This window comes from Hemiscyllium ocellatum, chromosome 13 (genome assembly GCF_020745735.1).
Source record: "Hemiscyllium ocellatum isolate sHemOce1 chromosome 13, sHemOce1.pat.X.cur, whole genome shotgun sequence".
Taxonomy (NCBI): Eukaryota; Metazoa; Chordata; class Chondrichthyes; order Orectolobiformes; family Hemiscylliidae; genus Hemiscyllium; species Hemiscyllium ocellatum.
This window is the reverse complement of record NC_083413.1, coordinates 23647599-23667854: the sequence shown is the minus strand read 5'-3', so window position 1 is coordinate 23667854 and position 20256 is coordinate 23647599. Positions and strand designations below refer to the sequence as shown.

The window sequence follows — 20256 nt, the reverse complement described above, 5'->3', positions numbered from 1 at the left end:
TTCATGTATGCGGATTGTTAGCTGTCTTCCTGTTTGTCCTGAGGGATGTCAGATCAGCCATGATCCTATTGAAAGAAGGAGCTGGCTCAAAGGGAGGGACCGAATGGACTACTCCTGTTCTTATTTCTTATGGTGTGCAGTTCTCCAAAGAGCAGAAAAAGCAGCGAATGATAGTGGTGTTAATAGTCCAGAAGTATTTACATAAATAAAAGAAAGAGAAACAGATTCTGAAGGTCTGATAATCAGGAGGCACAGATGTAAACTGGATTGGCAAAGGAATTGTGGAATGAATGAAGAAAGTTTGGAATGCACTGCCCTCGTTGAGTGATGGATATATATTCAGTTAGGCCCTGTAAAGAGAATGAGATAAGTACCTGATGGGGATGTATGGAAAGGGGGGAGAGTGGGACTGACGAGTGTGCTGTTTGAAAGGAAAAGCAGTGGGTGAGTGGCCTCCTTCTTCTGTAGTGTGCTGCGATTCAATTCAGTATCAGTTTGGTTTCAAAATGATTACACGATTCAGTTTGGTTTCAAAATGATTCACCAAGACATTAATGGGTAAGTGAACTAATGAATTTTATGAAACAGAAAACTCATTTCCTTTTGTCAAATGAGCAGCCTTCCTGTTCCTCATGCCTTACCTGAACCCAGCTTCCTGTTGATGTCTCACATTTTCCTTTAACTCTTGTTGATGCAGCAAGAATGTATTATTTCCACTTTGACAATCAGAGATTACTGGAGAATAGAATCAGGAGACAGAGAAGGAGAATCTTTTATGTGACAAAGTGCCGTGATCCAGGACCTGTTGCCTGACCTCAGTGGTGGAAGTGGATTTAATTACAACATTTTGAGGGATGATTAAATAAAACTTTCTATTTCAAGTGCTTATAGGATCTGGGGGAGCAGCAGGAGGACTGGGACTAATCGGAAAGCTCTTTCAAACAGCCAGCAGAGGTAAGATAGGACGAACGGTCTGCATTTGCTGCTGCTTGATTCTGTCACCTATGTTATGAAAACATTTCTGGAGCAACAGATCTCCTTGGAAGGAACTTATTTAGAAGAGTCTGCAGTACTTGAAAATAACTCTTCAAAAACTATGACCATCTCGGCCTACTCACTAATTTACTGGGAGACAGAATCACACTAAATGAGTTTGGTCATAGGATATTGATTGGAGCTAGATGTATTTTTATAAGTTGTCATGGTTACCATTCCTGATGCCATCTTCAGATTCCAGATTGTAATTAATTGAATTTACATTCACCAGCTGCCATGTTGGAGTTTTGACCTCATGCCCCCAGAACCTGGGTTTGATGATAATTAGCCCATTGGCATTAACCAGTACACCACAATCTCCTCAGACAGTGGTGCAAATCTGGGGCCCATGAAGCTCACTCACACTCCAATTTTTGTACTCTGCCCAGGTTTTGCCTTAAAGCATTTGCAAAGAGGCTATGACAGAACAGTCACTGGGCTAGTATGCTGAGGCTCAGGCTAGTGTTCAGAAGACACAGATTGAAATGTGACCATGGTGGCTGGTGCATTATAGATTCAGTTATTTAATGTTTAGGGCCTAAAACTAGTCTCTGAAATAGTGGCCATGACAATTTATTATAAAAATCCATCCAATTCCTCTGGGACTGATCCTCACCTGGTCTGACCCACATGTGACACCAAATCCACTGCAATCTGCATCATCCAGATAAATGTCCTAGCAAGACATTCAACTGAAAGGCAATTAGGGATGGGTAACAAATGCCACCCTTGCCAGTGCACCTGCATCTGATATCAGCATGTATCATTTCAAGCTCAATTTCATCAGTTCAGCAATGCTAAGACAGCACCTTCCAAATCCACAGCCCCTCTCATCCAGCAAGACAAGGACAACCTATATACTGCCATCACCCAGAGAGTGGTGGCTGTGTGAAATGCTCTGCCCCAGAGGGCAGTGGAGGCCCAGTCTCTGGATTCATTTAAGAAAGAGTTGGATAGAGCGCTCAAGGATAGTGGAATCCAGAGTTATGGAGATCAGGCAGGAACAGGATATTGATTAAGGATGATCAGCCATGATCATATTGAATGGTAGTGCAGGCTCGAAGGGCAGAATGGCCTACTCCTGCACCTATTGTGTATTGTCCATTGTCAATTATCTATAAGTTCCCCGTCAAGCCACTCACCATCCTGATATGGAACTGTTTTGACATTCTTTCAGTCTGGCTGGATCAAAATCCTGGAATTCCCTTCCTAACAGCATTGCGGGTTTATGTCCAGAGTCAAAAAGTGTGGCACTGGAAAAGCATAGCTGGTCACACAGCATCCAAGGAGCAGAAGAGTCAACGTTTCACGCATAAGCTCTGGCCAGCATACAGACTGCAGTGATTCAAGAAGCCAACTCATTAGCACCTTCTCAAAAGCAACCGGGGATGGGCAAAACAATGCTGGCCCAGGCAGCGACATCCACATCTCATGAATGAATAAAATAAGAAAAAATTGATAAATAATGATTTTTGACTTCTAATTTCCCATACAATCCAATATCCCTTCAGGTCTGTGTTGCTTTGAGGAATCCCTTCCGAAAGACCACCCAAGCTGGTGAAGAAGCTGAGGAGGTGCCAACCATTTTCGATGGCCCCAATTGGAGACTAATACAAAAATAAAATTTGGCTGTAAAAACTCTTTCAGCTATCCTGAGATGGTGAAAGATTCAGCACAAATGCAAGCCAGTGTTTCGTTTCCTCCATAAAGGGCAAAAATTTCCAGTGGCATCAGTTTAAATATTGTCATCAGATTAATAATCTCAGCCCAACACTGGGGCTCCTTTAATTAGTTTCAACTAAGCGAGTCATTATTGGGTGAGGGGAGGGGGCATTGCGTAGACAATCGAGGAGGTGGGAAATACTCAAGTACAGATTTATTTTCACAAGAAGTGAATGAGAAATGGGATGAGAGATGAAATAATTACAGAAATTTTACCAGAGTTGATATTGCCAGGAATGTCAAAGCTAGGCCCATCATTAAGATCTCATCGTTAAGCTGGAGGGAGATGACAGGACCATAATCTACAGTCAGAACTGTGACTGCTTTGGAACAATAATGTTTCCGTCATGTGTCACCAGATTTCTAAAGATGGCTGCAGGGAGGAGATGCTGTTGAAAGCAGAGTGCTTTACCACCTATAGTCTGACAGGGGCAAAGTGAGGTGAGGACAGATAAAGCACACTTGAACTACTCTACTCAAAATACAAAGCTAGTTTCAGCACAGCAGTACTGGAAATGAAAGTGAAAATGATGAGAAATGCGTGACACGTCAAAGTGTACTTGTCATCTCAGGCAGCAGCAATGGCGATGGGTGTGAGGACACAGCATAGCATTGCGTCTGAGAGGGCGACATTTACACACCCGCTTCTCCATCAGTCAGGGTAGGCAGCCCGTAAAAAGCCCAATCACTGCATAAATTGTTAAATAACAACAACACACCTGATGTACCGGTACTGTACCCCAGGGTTATACAGTGACAGATTCGTCCCACCAGACCGGCATCCCAAAGTTATATAGTGACAGATCTGTCCCCACCAGTACTGTATCCCAGTGTTATACAGTGACAGATCAATCCCCACCAGTACTGTGTCCCAGTGTTATACAGTGACAGATCAATCCCCACCAGTACTGTGTCCCAGTGTTATACAGTGACAGATCAATCCCCACCAGTACTGGGTCCTAGTGTTACACAGTGACAGATCAGTCCCCACCAGTACTGGGTCCTAGTGTTACACAGTGATAGACCTGTCCCCACCAGTACTGCACTCCGGTGTTATACAGTGACAGACCTGTCCCCACCAGTACTGTATCCCAGTGCTATACAGTGACAGATCAGTCCCCACCAGTACTGTGTCCTAGTGTTACACAGTGTTAGACCTGTCCCCACCAGTACTGTACCCCGGTGTTATACAGTGACAGACCTGTCCCCAGGAGTACCGTGTCCTGGAGTTATACAGTGACAGATCAGTCCCCACTAGTACTGTACCCCAGTGTTACACAGTGTCAAACCTGTCACCACCAATACTGTACCCAATCTTATAGAGTGACAGACTGGTCCTCCCCATACTGTACCCCAGTGTTATACAGTGACGACCTGTCCCCATCAGTACTGTATCCCAGGGTTATACAGTGACAGACCTGTCTCCACCTGTACTGTGTACCAATGTTATACAGTTACTGACCTGTCCCCACCAGTAATGTACCCCAGTGTTACACAGTGAAAGGCCTGTCTCCACCAGTACTATACCTCAGTGTTATACAGTGACAGACCTGTCCCCACCAGTACTGTAGCCCAGTATTATGCATTGATAGGCCTATCTGCATCAGTACTGTACCCCAGTTTTATGCAATGACAGACCTGTCTGCACCATCACTGTACACCAGTGTTATACAGCGACAGACCTATCTCCAACAGTACTGTACCCAGTGTTATACACTGACAGATCTGTCCTCACCTGGAGTATACCCCAGTGTTATACAGTGACAGACCTGTCCCCACCAGTTCCGTACTCCACTATTATACATTGGCAGAGCTGTTGCCACCAGTTCTGAACTCCACTATTATACAGTAACAGACCTGTCCTCACCAGTTCCGTACTCCACTATTATACAGTGACAGACCCGTCGCCACCAGTTCTGAACACCACTATTATACAGTGACAGACCTGTCCTCACCAGGACTGTACCCCACCGTAATACAGAGACAGACCTGTTGCTACCAGTTCCGTACTCCACTATTATACAGTGACAGACCCGTCGCCACCAGTTCTGAACACCACTATTATACAGTGACAGACCTGTCCTCACCAGGACTGTACCCCACCGTAATACAGAGACAGACCTGTTGCTACCGGTTCCGTACTCCACTATTATACAGTGACAGACCTGTCGCCACCAGTTCTGAACTCCACTGTTATACAATGACAGACTTGTCCCCACCAGTACTGTGTCCCAGTGTTATACAGTGACAGACCTGTCCCCACCAGTACTGTACCCAGTGTTATACAGCGACAGATCAGCCCCCACCAGTACTGTGACCCAGTGTAATACAGGGACAGACCTGTCCCACCAGTACTGTACCCCAGTGGTATATAGTGACAGACCTGTTCCCACCAGTACTGTAGCCCACCGTTATACAGTGTCAGACCTGTCCACACCAGTACTGTGTCCCAGTGTTATAAAGTGATACACCTGCCTTCACCAGTACTGTACCCCAGTGTTATACAGTGACAGATCTGACCAGTACTGGACCCCAGTGTTATACAATGACTGACCTGTTCCTACCAGTACTATACCCCAGTGTTATACAGTGACAGACCTGTCCCAACAGTACTGTGTCACAGTATTGTACAGGGACAGACCCTGTCCCCACCAATACTGAGTCCTAGTGTTATACAGTGACAAACCTGTCCCCACCAGTACGTGTCCCAGTGTTATATAGTGACATACATGTCCCCACCAGGACTGTACTCCAGTGTTATACAATGACAGACCTGTCTTCACTAGTACTATAACCCAGTGTTATACAGTGACAGACTTGTCCACACCAGTACTGTACCCCAGTGTTATATACAGGGACTGATCTATAACCAACAGATCTGTACCCAGTGTTCTACATTGACACACCTGTCCCCACCAAAACTGTTCCTCAGTGTTATACAATGACAGAACTGTCCCCACCAGTTCAGTCTCCCACTGTCATACAATGACATACCTGTCTTCACCAGTAATGCACCCTAGTGTTATACAGTGACATACCTATCCCCACCAGTACTGTACCCCATTATTTTACAGGAATAGACCTGTCCTCATCATGACAATACCCCAGTGTTATGCAGTGACAGACCTGTCCCCACCTGTACTGTGTCCCAGTTTTACACATTGACTGACCTGTCCCTACCAGTACTGTACCCTGTGTTGTACAGTGGCGGACATGTGCCCACTGGTACTGTACCCCATTGTTGCACAGCGACAGACCTGTCCCTACCAGTACTGTACCCCAGTGTTATACAGTGACAGACCTGTCCCTACCAGCACTGTGCCCCAGTGCTATACAGTGACAGACCTGTCCACACCAGTACTGTACCCCAGTGTTAATACAGTGACAGGCCCATTCCCACCAGTACTATAGCCCAGTGTTATACAGTGTCAGAGCTGTCCACACCAGTACTGTATCCCAGTGTTATGCATGGACAGATCTATCCCACGAATACTGAACCCCAGTGTTATACAGTGACAGGCCTGACCCCACCAATACTGTACCCAGTGTTATAGAGTGACAGATCAGTCCCCACCAGTACTGTGTCCCAGTGTTATACAGGGACAGACCTGTCCCACCAGTACTGTACCCCAGTGTTATACAATGTCAGAGCTGTCCACACCAGTACTGTATCCCAGTGTTATGCACGGACAGACCTATCCCACCAATACTGTACCCCAGTGTTATACAGTGACAGACCTGCCCCTATCAACACTGTACCCCAGTGTTATATAATGACAGACCTCTCCACACCAGTACTGTATTCCAGTGTTATACAGTGTTAAACCTATCCCCACCAGCACTCTACCCCAGTGTAATACAGGGACAGACCTGAACCACCAGTACTGTACCCCAATGTTATGCAGTGACAGACCCGTTCCCACCAGTACTATAGCCCAGTGTTATACAGTGTCAGAGCTGTCCACAGCAGTACTGTATCCCAGTGTTATGCACGGACAGACCTGTCCCACCAATACTGTACCCCAGTGTTATACAGTGACAGACCTGCCCCTACCAACACTGTACCCCAGTGTTAAATAGAACATAGAGTTTTACAGTGCAGTATAGGCCCTTCAGCCCTTGATGTTGCACCGACCATGTCTGAAGCCCATCTAACCTACACTAGTTCATTTTCATCCATATGTCTATCCAAAGACCATTTAAATGCCCTCGAATTTGACAAGTTGGGCAGCACGGTGGCACAGTGGTTAGCACTGCTGCCTCACAGCGCCAGGGACCTGGGTTCAATTCCCGCCTCAGGCGACTGACTGTGTGGAGTTTGCACGTTCTCCCCGTGTCTGCGTGGGTTTCCTCCGGGTGCTCCGGTTTCCTCCCACAGTCCAAAGATGTGCGGGTCAGGTGAATTGGTCATGCTAAATTGCCCGTAGTGTTAGGTAAGGGGTAAATGTAGGGGTATGGGTGGGTTGCGCTTCGGCGGGTCGGTGTGGACTTGTTGGGCCGAAGGGCCTGTTTCCACACTGTAAGTCTAATCTAAAAAAAAGTCTTCTACTGTTGCAAGCAGTGCGTTGAGTAAAGAAACTACTCTGAGTAAAGAAACTACCTCTGACATCTGTCCTATATCTATCACCCCTCAATTTAAAGCTATGTCCTCTCAGGAGTGACAGACCTCTCCACACCAGTACTGTATCCCAGTGTTATACAGGGACAGACCTATCCACATCAGTACTGTACCCCAGTGTTATTGAGTGACAGACTTGTCCACATCAGTACTGTACCCCAGTGATATACAGAGACAGACTTGTCCACATCAGTACTGTACCCCAGTGGTATGCAGGGACAGGTCTGACCCCATCATTATTTTATCCCAAACAATGACTCACTGTTTGTGCCTTTCCTTCACCATGTTTTCAATGTCTCATCACCCCAGTCACCATTCATGTGTTCCTCGTTTAACCCACATTCAGAGACATTCAAACCTCTTTGGCACATCCTTCATTTCCAACCATCACCTCCCAGAATAAACAGCCTGTACAGTTATTCCACCCCTACTGGTGGCTCACATTGAGGAAGGCGGAGTCCACTCCACTCATTATTGTTCCCTCAGCAAATATCATCTACATCATGTCCGTTCTCTTCTTTCCATTTATGTGAGGAAATTCTGACCTTCCACACATTCCCAAGTCTATACATTGTGATTTGAGTACTCTCCTGAAGCACTGGGAGTGGGGGAGAGGGGGGTTGAGAGAGAGAGAGGTGGGGAGGGGGGGATTAACTGTGGGCTGATCTACATGAGACGGAGCTCTTGACCCTGCGGTGTGTGGCTGACACTAGTTTATAAATCTGCAATCCCTAATGTCAAACCATGAGATTGCCTATCAGTTTGGTAATGTTTCACACCAGCCTATCCCTTGAGCTATTTGAGGAACTCAAAGGTCTACATATGCATGACTCTCTGTTGCCATATTCAGTCAGTCAACAAAAGGAGATAACTCACCCCAGTGACATCCATAACCTTGATTGCAGCAAGTTGACCTGTCTTGACATGTCGACCCTGCAGAGAAAGCAAATTATCACAAAATTAGTGAAGTAAATGGCACACAGTCCCGGGGCTACAGGGTCACACACACACCGATCAGTGTCTGATGAAAATGTCATGAGTTCAAGTCCTATTCTCAGGATGTAAGCATAAATTCCAGGTCGACAATATGAGTGCATGTCTCAGGGAATGCAGTACTGTCAGGAGGTCAGCACTGAGGGAGTGCTGCCCTGTCAGAGGGTCACTACTGAGGGAGTGCTGCACTGTCAGAGGATCAGTACTGAGAGAGTGCTGCACTATCGGAGTGTCAGTATTGACGGAGTGTTGCATTGTCAGGGGGTCAGTACTGAGGGAGTGCTGCACTGTCAGGGGGTCAGCACTGAGGGAGTGCTGCACTGTCAGGGGGTCAGCACTGAGGGAGTGCTGCACTGTCAGGGGTCAGTACTGAGGGTGTGCTGCACTGTCAGAGGATCAGGACTGAGGGAGTACTGCACTGTCGGAGGGTCAGGACTGAGGGTATGCTACACTGTTGGTGGGTCAGTACTCAAGTCTCACTACTTGCAGGGTAATTTAAAATGCTAAACATTTAATCAAATTATACCCAAAATTTCACAATGTACCTGTTCAATGACCTACCTGTCAGACCTTCCTTATCAAAAGAAACTGACCAGGGTTTCTGTCCTTAGCTTAACCTACTATTTATCACGAAGAAACAAGTTCCAACCATTGGCAAACAAAAATATGAATTATCAACAAATATCTGTCCTGGCTGAAACTCTAACACTCTTCTTAAACCTCCACATGTGCGTGTAGAGTCAAAACGTATGGCACTGGAAAAGCACAGCAGGTCAGGCAGCATTCAAGGAGCAGGAGAATCGACATTTTGAACATAAGCCCTTCATCAACTCTCCTGCTCCTCGGATGCTGCCTGATCTGCTGGGCTTTTCCAGCGCCACCTTTTTCGAATCTGACTCTCCGGCATCTGCAGTCCTCACTTTATCCTCCATATACATGTAGACAGACACAGGCAAACAAACATGGATTTTATTAATGGCAAAAGTGGGTTATACTGAGGAAACACAGTTCAACAACATCAGTCCCCAGGATTCAATAGCGCACTCTTTTTGCTGTTTCAGCCCTTCCGATCTCTGAGGTTCTTATTCTTTTAAAGTTATTTCAGGTTTTTACTGCAGATATACAGCAGTAGGCACATAAAGTCTTTCAGTTTCTGGTTGGAGGTAACAGCTGATAGCTTGCTATTCTCTTCCCCATGTTGCTATCTTCCAGGTCTCAGTAACTCCACTGCTGAGAGAGATTGAGGCAGAGCCTTTCTTTGTTGTAATTGAATGCTTCTAGCCCTGTACTGTGCTGGCTTGCTGTGACGTCTTGGACATCTTCCTACACAAAGCAACAGCGCAAACATAACTCATTGCAATAAATTGTGCAGCAACACATTCTATAGTCCTTGGAGTACAGCAGTATTCAATCTCCCTTTTTTTGAGATAAGATTCCTTACATTGCAGAAACAGGCCTTCAGCCCAACAAGTCAACACCGACCCTCTGAAGTGTAACCCACCCAGACCCATTTTCCTCTGACTAATGCACCATGGGTAATTTACAATGGACAATTCACCTGACCTGCACATCTTTGTACTGGGGGAGGAAACCCACGCAGACACGGGAAGAATATGTAAACTCCACACAGACAGTCAGCCACAGCTGAGAATCGAACCTAGGACCCTGGTGCTGTGAGGCAGCAGTGCTATCCACTGAGCTACCATGTCGCCCACTGAACAGCAGTGCAAAATAAAGAAAGATTAAAAGACGCAGCTTTTTAAATAAATGTCATGATTCACTGGAGTAGGATGCTGGAAATCAATATCAACTGTTTTCATTTAATCACATACGTTAAAGATTTTATCATAGTTTGCAAAATTCCCCAAAGTATCTTTCTTTTTTACGCCTAGGTGACAGATAGCACAGACTAGGTTTCAATTCTTAACAAGAATTACTGTTTATTACAAATATATAGTTCTAGCTACAAGTAAATGATTATGAACTATTGACGTGTAACTCTGCTAATTAAAACTCTAACCTCCTAATGAACTCTGATACATATACATAAAGAAAAAAAATGGGTGTTATGGGCAGAGGGAAAGACAGAGAAGAGAGTTCAATAGTCCCTGTCCACATGGTTCACTGAGATGTCACCTTCCTTTTCAGAAGGAAACCTTTAAAGGTTTCTGGCTATCACGAGCACACCCACAAACTGTTCAGCTACCTGAGAGCCAATCACATGATTGTTGGCAGGCAGAAGGTCTTTGTCATCTGCAACCTGGTCACCACTTCATCGACCAATCAGCTACTTATTGCTGGCCACATCTCCCTTTGTAGACACACCATGTCTCTAGCTCATCTGCCATAGCCTCCTCACTGCTTCAACAAGATCTTTGTAAACTGCACTTACAATGAGTGCTGGTAGCCTCCTTTTAAAAAGGTCAGCAATCCCTTCCCCAATTCTTGGTTTTTAAAACAGCCCTTATTGCATTACAGTCTGCAATAAGGTTTTCTCCACATCACTGTCTGTATCATGTCATCTTACTTACAAACGCCTGCATGAGATGACAAGACCAGACTAGGTGAAGAAATGAGGAGAAGGGTGAATATGCCTTGGCCAAGTTCACTGCATGTGCTCTTGATTATATTTGCAGTAACAAGAGGCACCACAAGGGGACAGCAATCAAGAATATCAAATGGTTGGCAATGGTCAGTCTGGACATGGCTGACAAATGGGGAAGAAATTAAATATGTTACAAGCACTTTCATTTTGATATCAAGAGTAATTTGCTGTTAGTCACAGTTCAGTGGCATAAGTCAGACATCGTGCTGTGTGTTATCCTCCCTGATGTTTATTCGTCTGTAAGGGTCTGAAAGGGTTAATGTTTGATTGCATGCAGTAAGCATTACCTACTCTAATGAAGCCATGCAGGCCTGTGGTGGGAGGGATGTAGGATTTTGTGGTGAACAGACCTAAGAGCAGGTCTTCCCAACAGTCTCTGGAATGCTGTAGAGCCTAAGCTTAAAACCAGTACATAGTTGCAGAGATGTAATAAATAATGTTTACTCTACATCTCTTCATATTGGACCACAAGATGGCAACCCTCAAACAAGTTAGACCTAAACAACATGCCTAAAGAACACTCATACATTGCAAGATGTGGATGGCCACACATATAACAGTCCCACACATGATGTGTTGTAATGAGGAGTGCTGCACTGTCAGTAGTGTCCTTTGAATGAAGCACTAAACAAATTTCCTCATCTGCCCTGTTAGATGCAAGTGAAAAGATTCCATGGCAATATATCACCGGTGAGATCAGCCCCTATGCATTCGCAATATTTATCTCTCAACTGACATCACAAAAAAACAGAAACCAAAAGAGCTGCAGATGCTGTAAATCAGAAGATGCTGGAAATGCTCAGCAGGTCTGGCAGCACCTTTGATGAAAAATCAGAGTTAACATCTCAGATCCGGGGACCCTTCCTCAGAACAGGACCTGAAACACGAACTTGGATTTCTCTTTACAGCCCAGACCTGCTGAGCTTTACCAGTAACCTCTGTTTTTGTTGCTGATCACAAAAAAACAGATTGTCTGCTCATTATCACATCATCTGCTTGTGGGATCTTGCTATGTGAAAAACAGAAGCTATTTCTCCTGCAGTACAGCAGTAATTACACGAGCTAACACTACCCCTGATTGTGAAGCACACAGATTTGTGAAAGATGCTATAGTAGTGGAGTGGTTGTAGCTTAGAGATCCTACAGGTGGACTTATGATTCAGACCCAGATTAATATTCTGGAAGCATGAGTTCAAATCCCATTATGACAGTGGTGACATTTAAATTCAATAAAACATAGATTTAAAGCAAACTTAACTTGTCATAAAAGTCCAGCTAGTTCACTAATGCCCTTTAAGGAGGGAACTCAGTTCTTATCCAGTTTTTCCTACATGTGTCTCAATAGAGGAAAGTCACCAGGGAAGTTTCATCATCAAGAAATTCTGAGGAACAGAGTGAGTGGTTGGAATTTGCAATAATTTTCATTTGCAATTCTGTGAGGAAGCTGCCGGCTCTCAGGAAACTGATGCTTGTATTCTCAATCCCAAAAGTCAGTTTAAAAAAAGCTCCAGAAGATTGTCCAAGAAGTAATTAAAATAGCATTTCATTTGGAAACTGTCAGTGACTTACAACCTATGCGTCTTCACTCTGTAACAGCCCCAAAGCTCAATCATCACATGCTTCAGTGCAAATCACCAGAGAATAAATGCTGAATAACGATCAATCTGCTGTACCAACCCAGTGGGCTTATTGTCAAACTCACTTTTAAAAAAAGAGAAAGACAAAAAGGAAATAATAAAAACAGATGCTGGGGATCTAATTGACCAATCAACACCTTCAGGAGGTTGGAGTTAAGAGTGCAATGCTGGCATTTCATGCCAAAGACTTTCATCATGCATGAAACGTTGATTTTCCTGCTCCTCGGATGCTGTCTGACCTGCCGTGCTTTTCCAGCACCACACTCTCAACTCTGATCTCCAGCATCTGCAGTCCTCCCTTTCTTCTACTTTCAGGAGGTTTTCAACTTGCTCAGGTCCCATCTGTTAACATCAACTTACATTTTTGTAGTGCCTGTCGCTCACCACTAGCTGATTCACAGGAATTGCAAGCAAGATTGGTCACTGCACTGCATGTGATACAGGAGCAGATAATCAAACATTTGGTCAGAGGCAGCTTATAAAAAGAGTATTAAAGAAGCAAGGGGGAGACAGCCAATTCCAGAGCTTTGGATTTGAACAGCAAATTCTGTTTATTTTAAAAAGACTTGTCAAAGGCTGAATTGAGGTGCATTTCACAAATCAATCATTCCATCCACCCCCAAGTACAATGCTAAAAGACATGATACAAAAGAATTGTGAAATATTAAAATCCAGAATGCTGAAGAAGCTAGAATTGGAAGAGAATAGAGATCTCAGAGTATCTCTGGAGCTGGTGGAAATGATAGAAATAAATAAGGAAATTACAGAAAATAGGTTCTGACTTGACTAACGGTAAAAGTCAACAGAGTGAAGAGTTGCTTATGACCAAGGATGACAATGTAAACAATTGCTGTGTTGCTGGAACAGAAGCCTGTGGTGGTCAGTGAGTACCTGGGGAGTCCAAAGTATTGTGAAGTTCGAAGAAGTAACTGGACGTCAGTTAAAGATCAGCAAGGCTAATCAGCTTGAATGATGTTATAAACTCCAAGGTATAAAATATCACTGAGGCTGTTAGTGGGAGGAGAGTGAGAAGAGAAAAAAAGAGATTGCAGAAGGAGAGAGATACAGAACAGAAAAGTGGGAAAAATTGGAGAGAGAAGACATGGAAGGAGAGGGTGAGGAGTAGAATCTTATGGGATCAAGAATACGTGTGTCAGTATCTTGAGAGTTTCCTCACAGAATTATAAACAAAGCAACTCTCCACTCTGTTCCTCAGAATTCCTTCTAAATTCAACTCCCCTCATGACCTCTCACCACCCCCCCCCCCCACCCCACCCCACCACCCCCAAAATAGAGGTCAGAGTTCCTGTTTGTCAGTGGATGCCACATCTGGATAGTCCCAGTTTCTCCAAACAGGCAGAGAATTTCCAATCATAAAAACTTGCTGGTAAATGACATTTCCCCCCCTTATCTGATCTCCGATTCTTTACCCTAAATAAGTATCCGCTTGATTACTGACCCTCTCACCATTAGACACAGTGTAAACTTACTTATTCTGTCAAAACCATTCATAATTCTCATGGTGCATAAGGCAGTTATTGCCTGAAAAGATTAACTGATATCACAAGATACGCTCTGTCCATGAAGATATAAAGGCCTGCTCCTAGAGAGGCTGGCATATGCGCAATGAGTTCACTAAAGTTCATAGAAATTATAGAATCCTTACAGTGTAGAAATAGGCCATTTGGCCCAAATGATCCTCCAAAGAGTAACCCACCCAGACCTATTCCCCTACCCCATTACCCTACATTTACCCCTGACTAATGCGCCTAACCTATGCATCCCTGAACACAATGGACAATTTAGCATGTTCCAGAGAGGTCCTGAGAGATTGCCGATTAGTATTAATGATATGTGGCTAGAGTAACAATGATATGTTTTAACATGTAATGACTTACTAGTTACTAAGTAATATGTAATAAACGTTTACAGTTTAGTCAAGTCAGAGCCTATGTTGTGTCTTGGGATTGTGTGGGTATCATTCCGCACATGACATCAACATCTCAACTAATACCATAGAAACACAGCAGTAGGCCATCCGGTCTTTTGAGTCTGCACCATCCTTCAATATGATCATAGCTGATCACGCAACCTCGGTATCCCACTCCTGCTTTCTCTTCATTCTCCTAGATCCCTTTAGCTGCAAGGGCCACATCCACTACCCTCTTGAATATATCTAACCAACTGGCCCCAGCAGCCTTCCATGGTAGAGAATTCCACAGGTTCACAACTCTCTGAGTGAAACAAATTCTTCCTCATCTCAACCCTGAATGGCTTACTCACTACTGTTGACAATATGTTGACAGTGCAGCACTGGCGTACAACTTAAAAATATCTAATATGTCAATGAGAACTCCCCTTAACCTTCCCTGCTCCAATAAGATCTATCTTGACTCATTCGTCTTTCCACATGACTGACATACCTTAGCCTTGGCATCCTTGCCATAAACCTCTACACCCTCTCCAAGGCCTTGGCATTCTTCCTGAGCGTGATGCCTGCAATTCCACGCAACACTTACACTGGTTTATTGCCAGATTCAACAGACGCCAGCCAAGCATAGCAACTCCCCGCCGGTTGGTCACTGGTGAGGCAGGGAATATTTAGGGCTAGGTTTCTGCTCTTCAGTGTTATCCAGGAATACCTCCTGGAGAGTGAAGAGTGTGAATATTGCTGAAGTGAGGAGGAGGGAAGACAAAATGAAATTTAGCTTCTACTCCCAGCTTGCTGGCACTACTTCTGAAGGAGGTGACTAGAAATGGATACAGTAGTTGCCAAATTCTGGAGAGAAAGGTCAGATGTGGGGAGTAAGTCATTTCCAAGTTAATATATCTCTCTCCTCAGCCTCATCCTTCCTCATTTCTATAATGCAATAACACTCCAAAATTTCAAATGTCACCCCGACATTAATTGCTGGACATTTAGTGACTGTACTTTAAGCTTCAAAGGCAGCCCGTCCTAAAACCCCTCCACCTCTCTCTCACTTTCCTCATTAAACACATTCCTTTAAAGCTATCTCTTTGACAGAGCTTTTGATCACTTGTCTCATTGTTTAATCTGATTCAGGTATAAAGCTCCAATCGGCAATCATTCCGCTGCAACACTTTGCAACATTAAAGGTGCTATGTAAATGCAAGGTGATTCTGAGGGTCTCAAAAGCAAAAACAGAATGGGAATGTCAATTCTCTGTATTTGGTGTCCACATTCTTGCCCAGGGAACAGGAATAAGCGTTTTTGTCTCATTGGGTGAACAAGTCTCTGTCTGTGTAATTATAATTAACAGGTATCGAGCCCACAACAGTGATTCACAATGTCCCTCCTCCAAATGGCATTTTAATCTGCCAAGAGATTGCAGAGGACAAGAATTAAACATATAATTAAGCTTTCATTGTTTCCTTGTTCGGTGTTGAGAGATCACTGAACCAACCTCAACACATGCAGGCTACAATGGCTTGATTCCAAAAAGCCAACATTAAAAAAGGACAAGGAAGATTGTGGCTTTGAAATTGGATTCACTTTTTCCTTGGTTGTTCGGATCCTCTTGGTAACTTGAGAGGTATCTAGGAACGGAAATGACCAGATCAACATAGTAATTATTCACCTCCAAAAAGGCATATGAGTCTTGTTTCTGTATGTCTGGACCCATTGGAGTGGTGCCCTTTTGCAGGAACACAATACTGGCCTGGGGGATAATATCCCCCTCTAAGGACATGACTGACTGACAACTGATCAAGCACTCCCAATGTCACAGGACCCAAAAAGAACCCACACAGCCATCTGAAATCCCAACCTGGAGCACATCTACACCCTGAGGTGATAACTAACCACAGCCTGGTGTCCCTGCAGCTCAATCTACTTTCCATTCTGACTCTGGCCGTCCCACTCAGACCTCCGACCACACACTGAAGAGACAGAGGGTGGCATCTGACCAGTGGTGTACTGCAAGGATCAGTGCCAGAGAAACTATTGCTCTTCATTTATATAAACAATTTGGATGAGAATATAAGACATATGGTTAGTAAGTGTTCAGATAACACCAGAATTGGTGGTATAGCTGCTGAAACAATGCAAGCTAAAGATCACAGTAAGTCAGGCACCCTGATGAAGGGCTCTGGCCCGAAACGTCGAATTTCCTGTTCCTTGGATGCTGCCTGACCTGCTGTGCTTTAACCAGCAACACATTTGCATCACAGTAAGTCAGGCAGCATCCATGGAGAGGGAGAGACTAATTTTTTGAATCGAGATGACTCAGAGCTGGTGGTACAGTTAGCAGTGAAGAACGTTATTTGAAACTATAACAGGATCTTGATCAGGTGGGCCAATGGGCTGAGGAGTGGCAGGTGAAGGTTAATGCGAGGTGCTGCATTTTGGTAAGACAAGCCAGGGCAGGACTTATGCAGTTAATAGTAGAATTCTGGAGCATGTTATTGAACAGACAGACTTATGGGTGCAGTGGCATAGTTCCTTTGGTAAGACAAGCCAGGGCAGAACCTACACAGTTCATAGTAGGATCCTGGAGGGTGGTATTGAACAGAGAGACTTATGGGTGCAGGGACATAGTTTCTTGAAAGTGGGATAGACAGGGTGGTGAAGAAAGTCTTGGCACATTTGCCTTCATTGGTCAGGGCATTGTGTACAAGAGTTGGAAGCTGCTGAGATTGAAGGACTTGAGTTCTAGGTATAGGCTGGGATTTCTTTCTTAGAGCATAGGAGGCTGACGGGTGGCTTTACAGAATCATGGAGGGCATTGATAAGGTGATAGCACAGGGTAGGATAGTCCAGAACTAGGGGACCTAGGTTTAAGGTGAGAGGGAAAAGACTTAAAAGGGACCTGAGGAGCAAATTTCTCACAAAGAGGGTAGTGTTTGCATGGAATGTGCTGCCAGAGGAAATGGTGGAGGTGAGTACAGCTATAGCATTTAAATGACATTTGGACAGGTACATGGTAAGGAAGGTTTAGAGGGATTTGGGCCAAATGCAGGCATATAGGGCCAGTTCCGTCCAGGAAACCTGGTCGACACGGATGAGTTGTGCTGTATGAGTCTGTGCTACCCTGACAAATCCAGTCCTGGTGCCACCACAAACATTCACTCTGTATCTGCTGAACCTTTGAATGGATTGTTAACCACAACATTCTCCATCCTCCCCAGTGATGTAAATAAACATCATTTGGTAATTGTCCCACACAAACCTGGGAAAGGTGGGAGCACAGGCTTCAATGTTCTTCGCCTGGACATTGCTTTGTATTTCATGACAGTTTGTTGCCTCCTTTCAGATTACTTGAACAGTACCCCAAGTCAGGAATGAGATGGAATACTCATCGCTTACTTGGATAACTGCAGCTCGAACAACATTCAAGAAGCTTGGTCAAAGGAGCTTGGCAACACATTCACCACCTTCAGCATTCAACTTCCACTGACACTCAGTAGCAGCAGTGCGTGCCATCTACAGGATCCATTGCAATGATGCACCAAGGCACCTTCAACAACATGAGAATATCACCTGCAAAGTCCCCTCCAAGCTGTTCCCCCATTCCGACTTGGAAGTATATCACCGTTTCTTCAGTGTCACTGGGTCAAGTTCCTGGCACTGCCTTCCTAATAGCAGCTTGGGTACCACTACACTATGTGGACTTCTTTCTGGAAGGTAGCTCATCACCAACCTTCGCAAGGGCAACTAGGGATTGGCAATAAATGCTGGCCCAGCCAGTGATGTTTACAGCACAGGAAATGGATATATCCCTAATGGATAGAGTGGGTGGCACGGTGGCACAGTGGTTAGCACTGTTGCCTCACAGCGCCTGAGATCCGGGTTCAATTCCTGACTCAGACGACTGACTGTGTGGAGTTTGCACGTTCTCCCCGTGTCGGCGTGGGTTTCCTCCGGGTGCTCCGGTTTCCTCCCACAGTCCAAAGATGTGCGGGTCAGGTGAATTGGCCATGCTAAATTGCCCGTAGTGTTAGGTAAGGGGTAAATGTAGGGGTATGGGTGTGTTGCGCTTCGGCGGGTCGGTGTGGACTTGTTGGGCTGAAGGGCCTGTTTCCACACTGTAAGTAATCTAATCTAAAAAATATTAAAATGCCTCAATTTTCATTCCCACACTGGATTGTTTCTGTGCCTGTGAGACGCTGGGACTGGATAGTATTCTCATGGTCTCAATGACTTGAAGGCTCTATCAATCTGTGCCCAACTTTCCAGTTGAGTGAAAGGTCCGCCTAGCACAACTCGCTCCGTAGTTTCTGCCATTTATGTTTAAGCAAATAGTACTTATTCATACTGTGTCTGAAAGTAGTAGGTTCAAATCCCACTCCAGACACAAGTTAACAATCTACACCTTCCTGTGTAGTACTGAGGAATACTGTACTGTTGGACGTATAGTCCTTTGGATAACATTGAGGGCACTACGTACACACACAGCATAAAAATAACAAATAGCTTGTGTTTCTCTCCTGCTTTTCACAACCTCCAATTCCTTCAGAGCCAGTAGGGATACTTTTTGAAGTGCAGTTGTTGTTGTAATGAAGGAAAATTACAGCCAACTTGCACTCAGAAAGATCCCATAAGCAGTGTAGGGGTAAATGGGCAAACAAAATGTTTCAGCCATATTAATGAAGAGTGGGGATGATTCCCTTTCTCTGCTGCAAAATAGCAGAGTCTGATATTTAGGGTCTGTCTTTTGGGGTCCCAGTTCAACAAGACAGCAGCATGGGCTCAGTGAACTCGGGCTCAGTACCACCTCCTGGTGGCTATTCATGAATCACTCTGGCTATGACTGTGACAAAGCTGTGATCTGATTCTGTTGAGATTGGAGATTGGACAGCAGAATATGAAAATGTGCAGAAAGTGAAAGAATGGAGAGAGGAAAAGAGGGAGGGAAGAAGGAAATGACACTATAATTTCTGTGTTATGGTGGCATGAAGCCAGGACAAAGTATTCAGGTGCAAGTTGATTCACACCCTCATCCTCTCGAACACAATTCAATGTTTATACAGCGTGTTCCACAAACACAACCAGTCAAAAGAGTGGAACATTTGAAGAAAAATACCTTCTTTAGTTAGTTTCCAAAGAATTCCAACAAAGCCTGGAGCAAATCCTTGTTGTATTAAACAAAAACAACTTGGCAACAATCTCAGAGAGCATCTCATAAACAAGAAAATTAACTCACTTTGACAGGCAATAGCATCATAGTGCAGATCTGATCAGCCATTCCCCATCTTTCCCAACTTTTAGCTGCAAACGGCACCCAAAGCTGGGGCATATTAGTACTGCACAGAAGGGAAAGAACTGGTGACTGAGACACACACTTGTCCCTCTCATCATAGACACTTCAAAGTGGAGGACCAACATGACCAGTATGTTAGAACATAAGATCAAGGAGCAGGAGTAGGCCACCGGGTTCCTCGAGCCTACTCCGCCATTCAATAAGATCATTGTCTGATCTTTTCCATGAACTCAGCTCCACTTATCTGCCCGCTCACCAAAACCTTTAATTCCCTGACTGTTCAAAAAGTGAGGACTGCAGATGCTGGAAACCAGAGTTTAGATCAGAGTGGTGCTGGAAAAGCACAGCAGGTCAGACAGAATCCGGGGAGCAGGACAATCGATGATTCGGGCAAAAGCCCTTAATCAGGAATCCTGACCTGCTGTG

General features: G+C 44.6%; 1 protein-coding gene across 8 annotated transcripts in view; it reads right to left on the bottom strand.

The window, feature by feature from the left end:
- The window catches only part of LOC132821811 (traf2 and NCK-interacting protein kinase-like), a 240745-nt gene that overhangs the window by 106388 nt on the left and 114101 nt on the right, over nt 1-20256 (bottom strand). For all 8 annotated transcript variants that reach the window (XM_060834625.1, XM_060834628.1, XM_060834630.1 and 5 more), the window contains exon 3: nt 8252-8308. In XM_060834625.1, coding sequence (XP_060690608.1) covers nt 8252-8308 — 57 coding nt within the window. The remainder of the gene's footprint in view (nt 1-8251; nt 8309-20256) is intronic.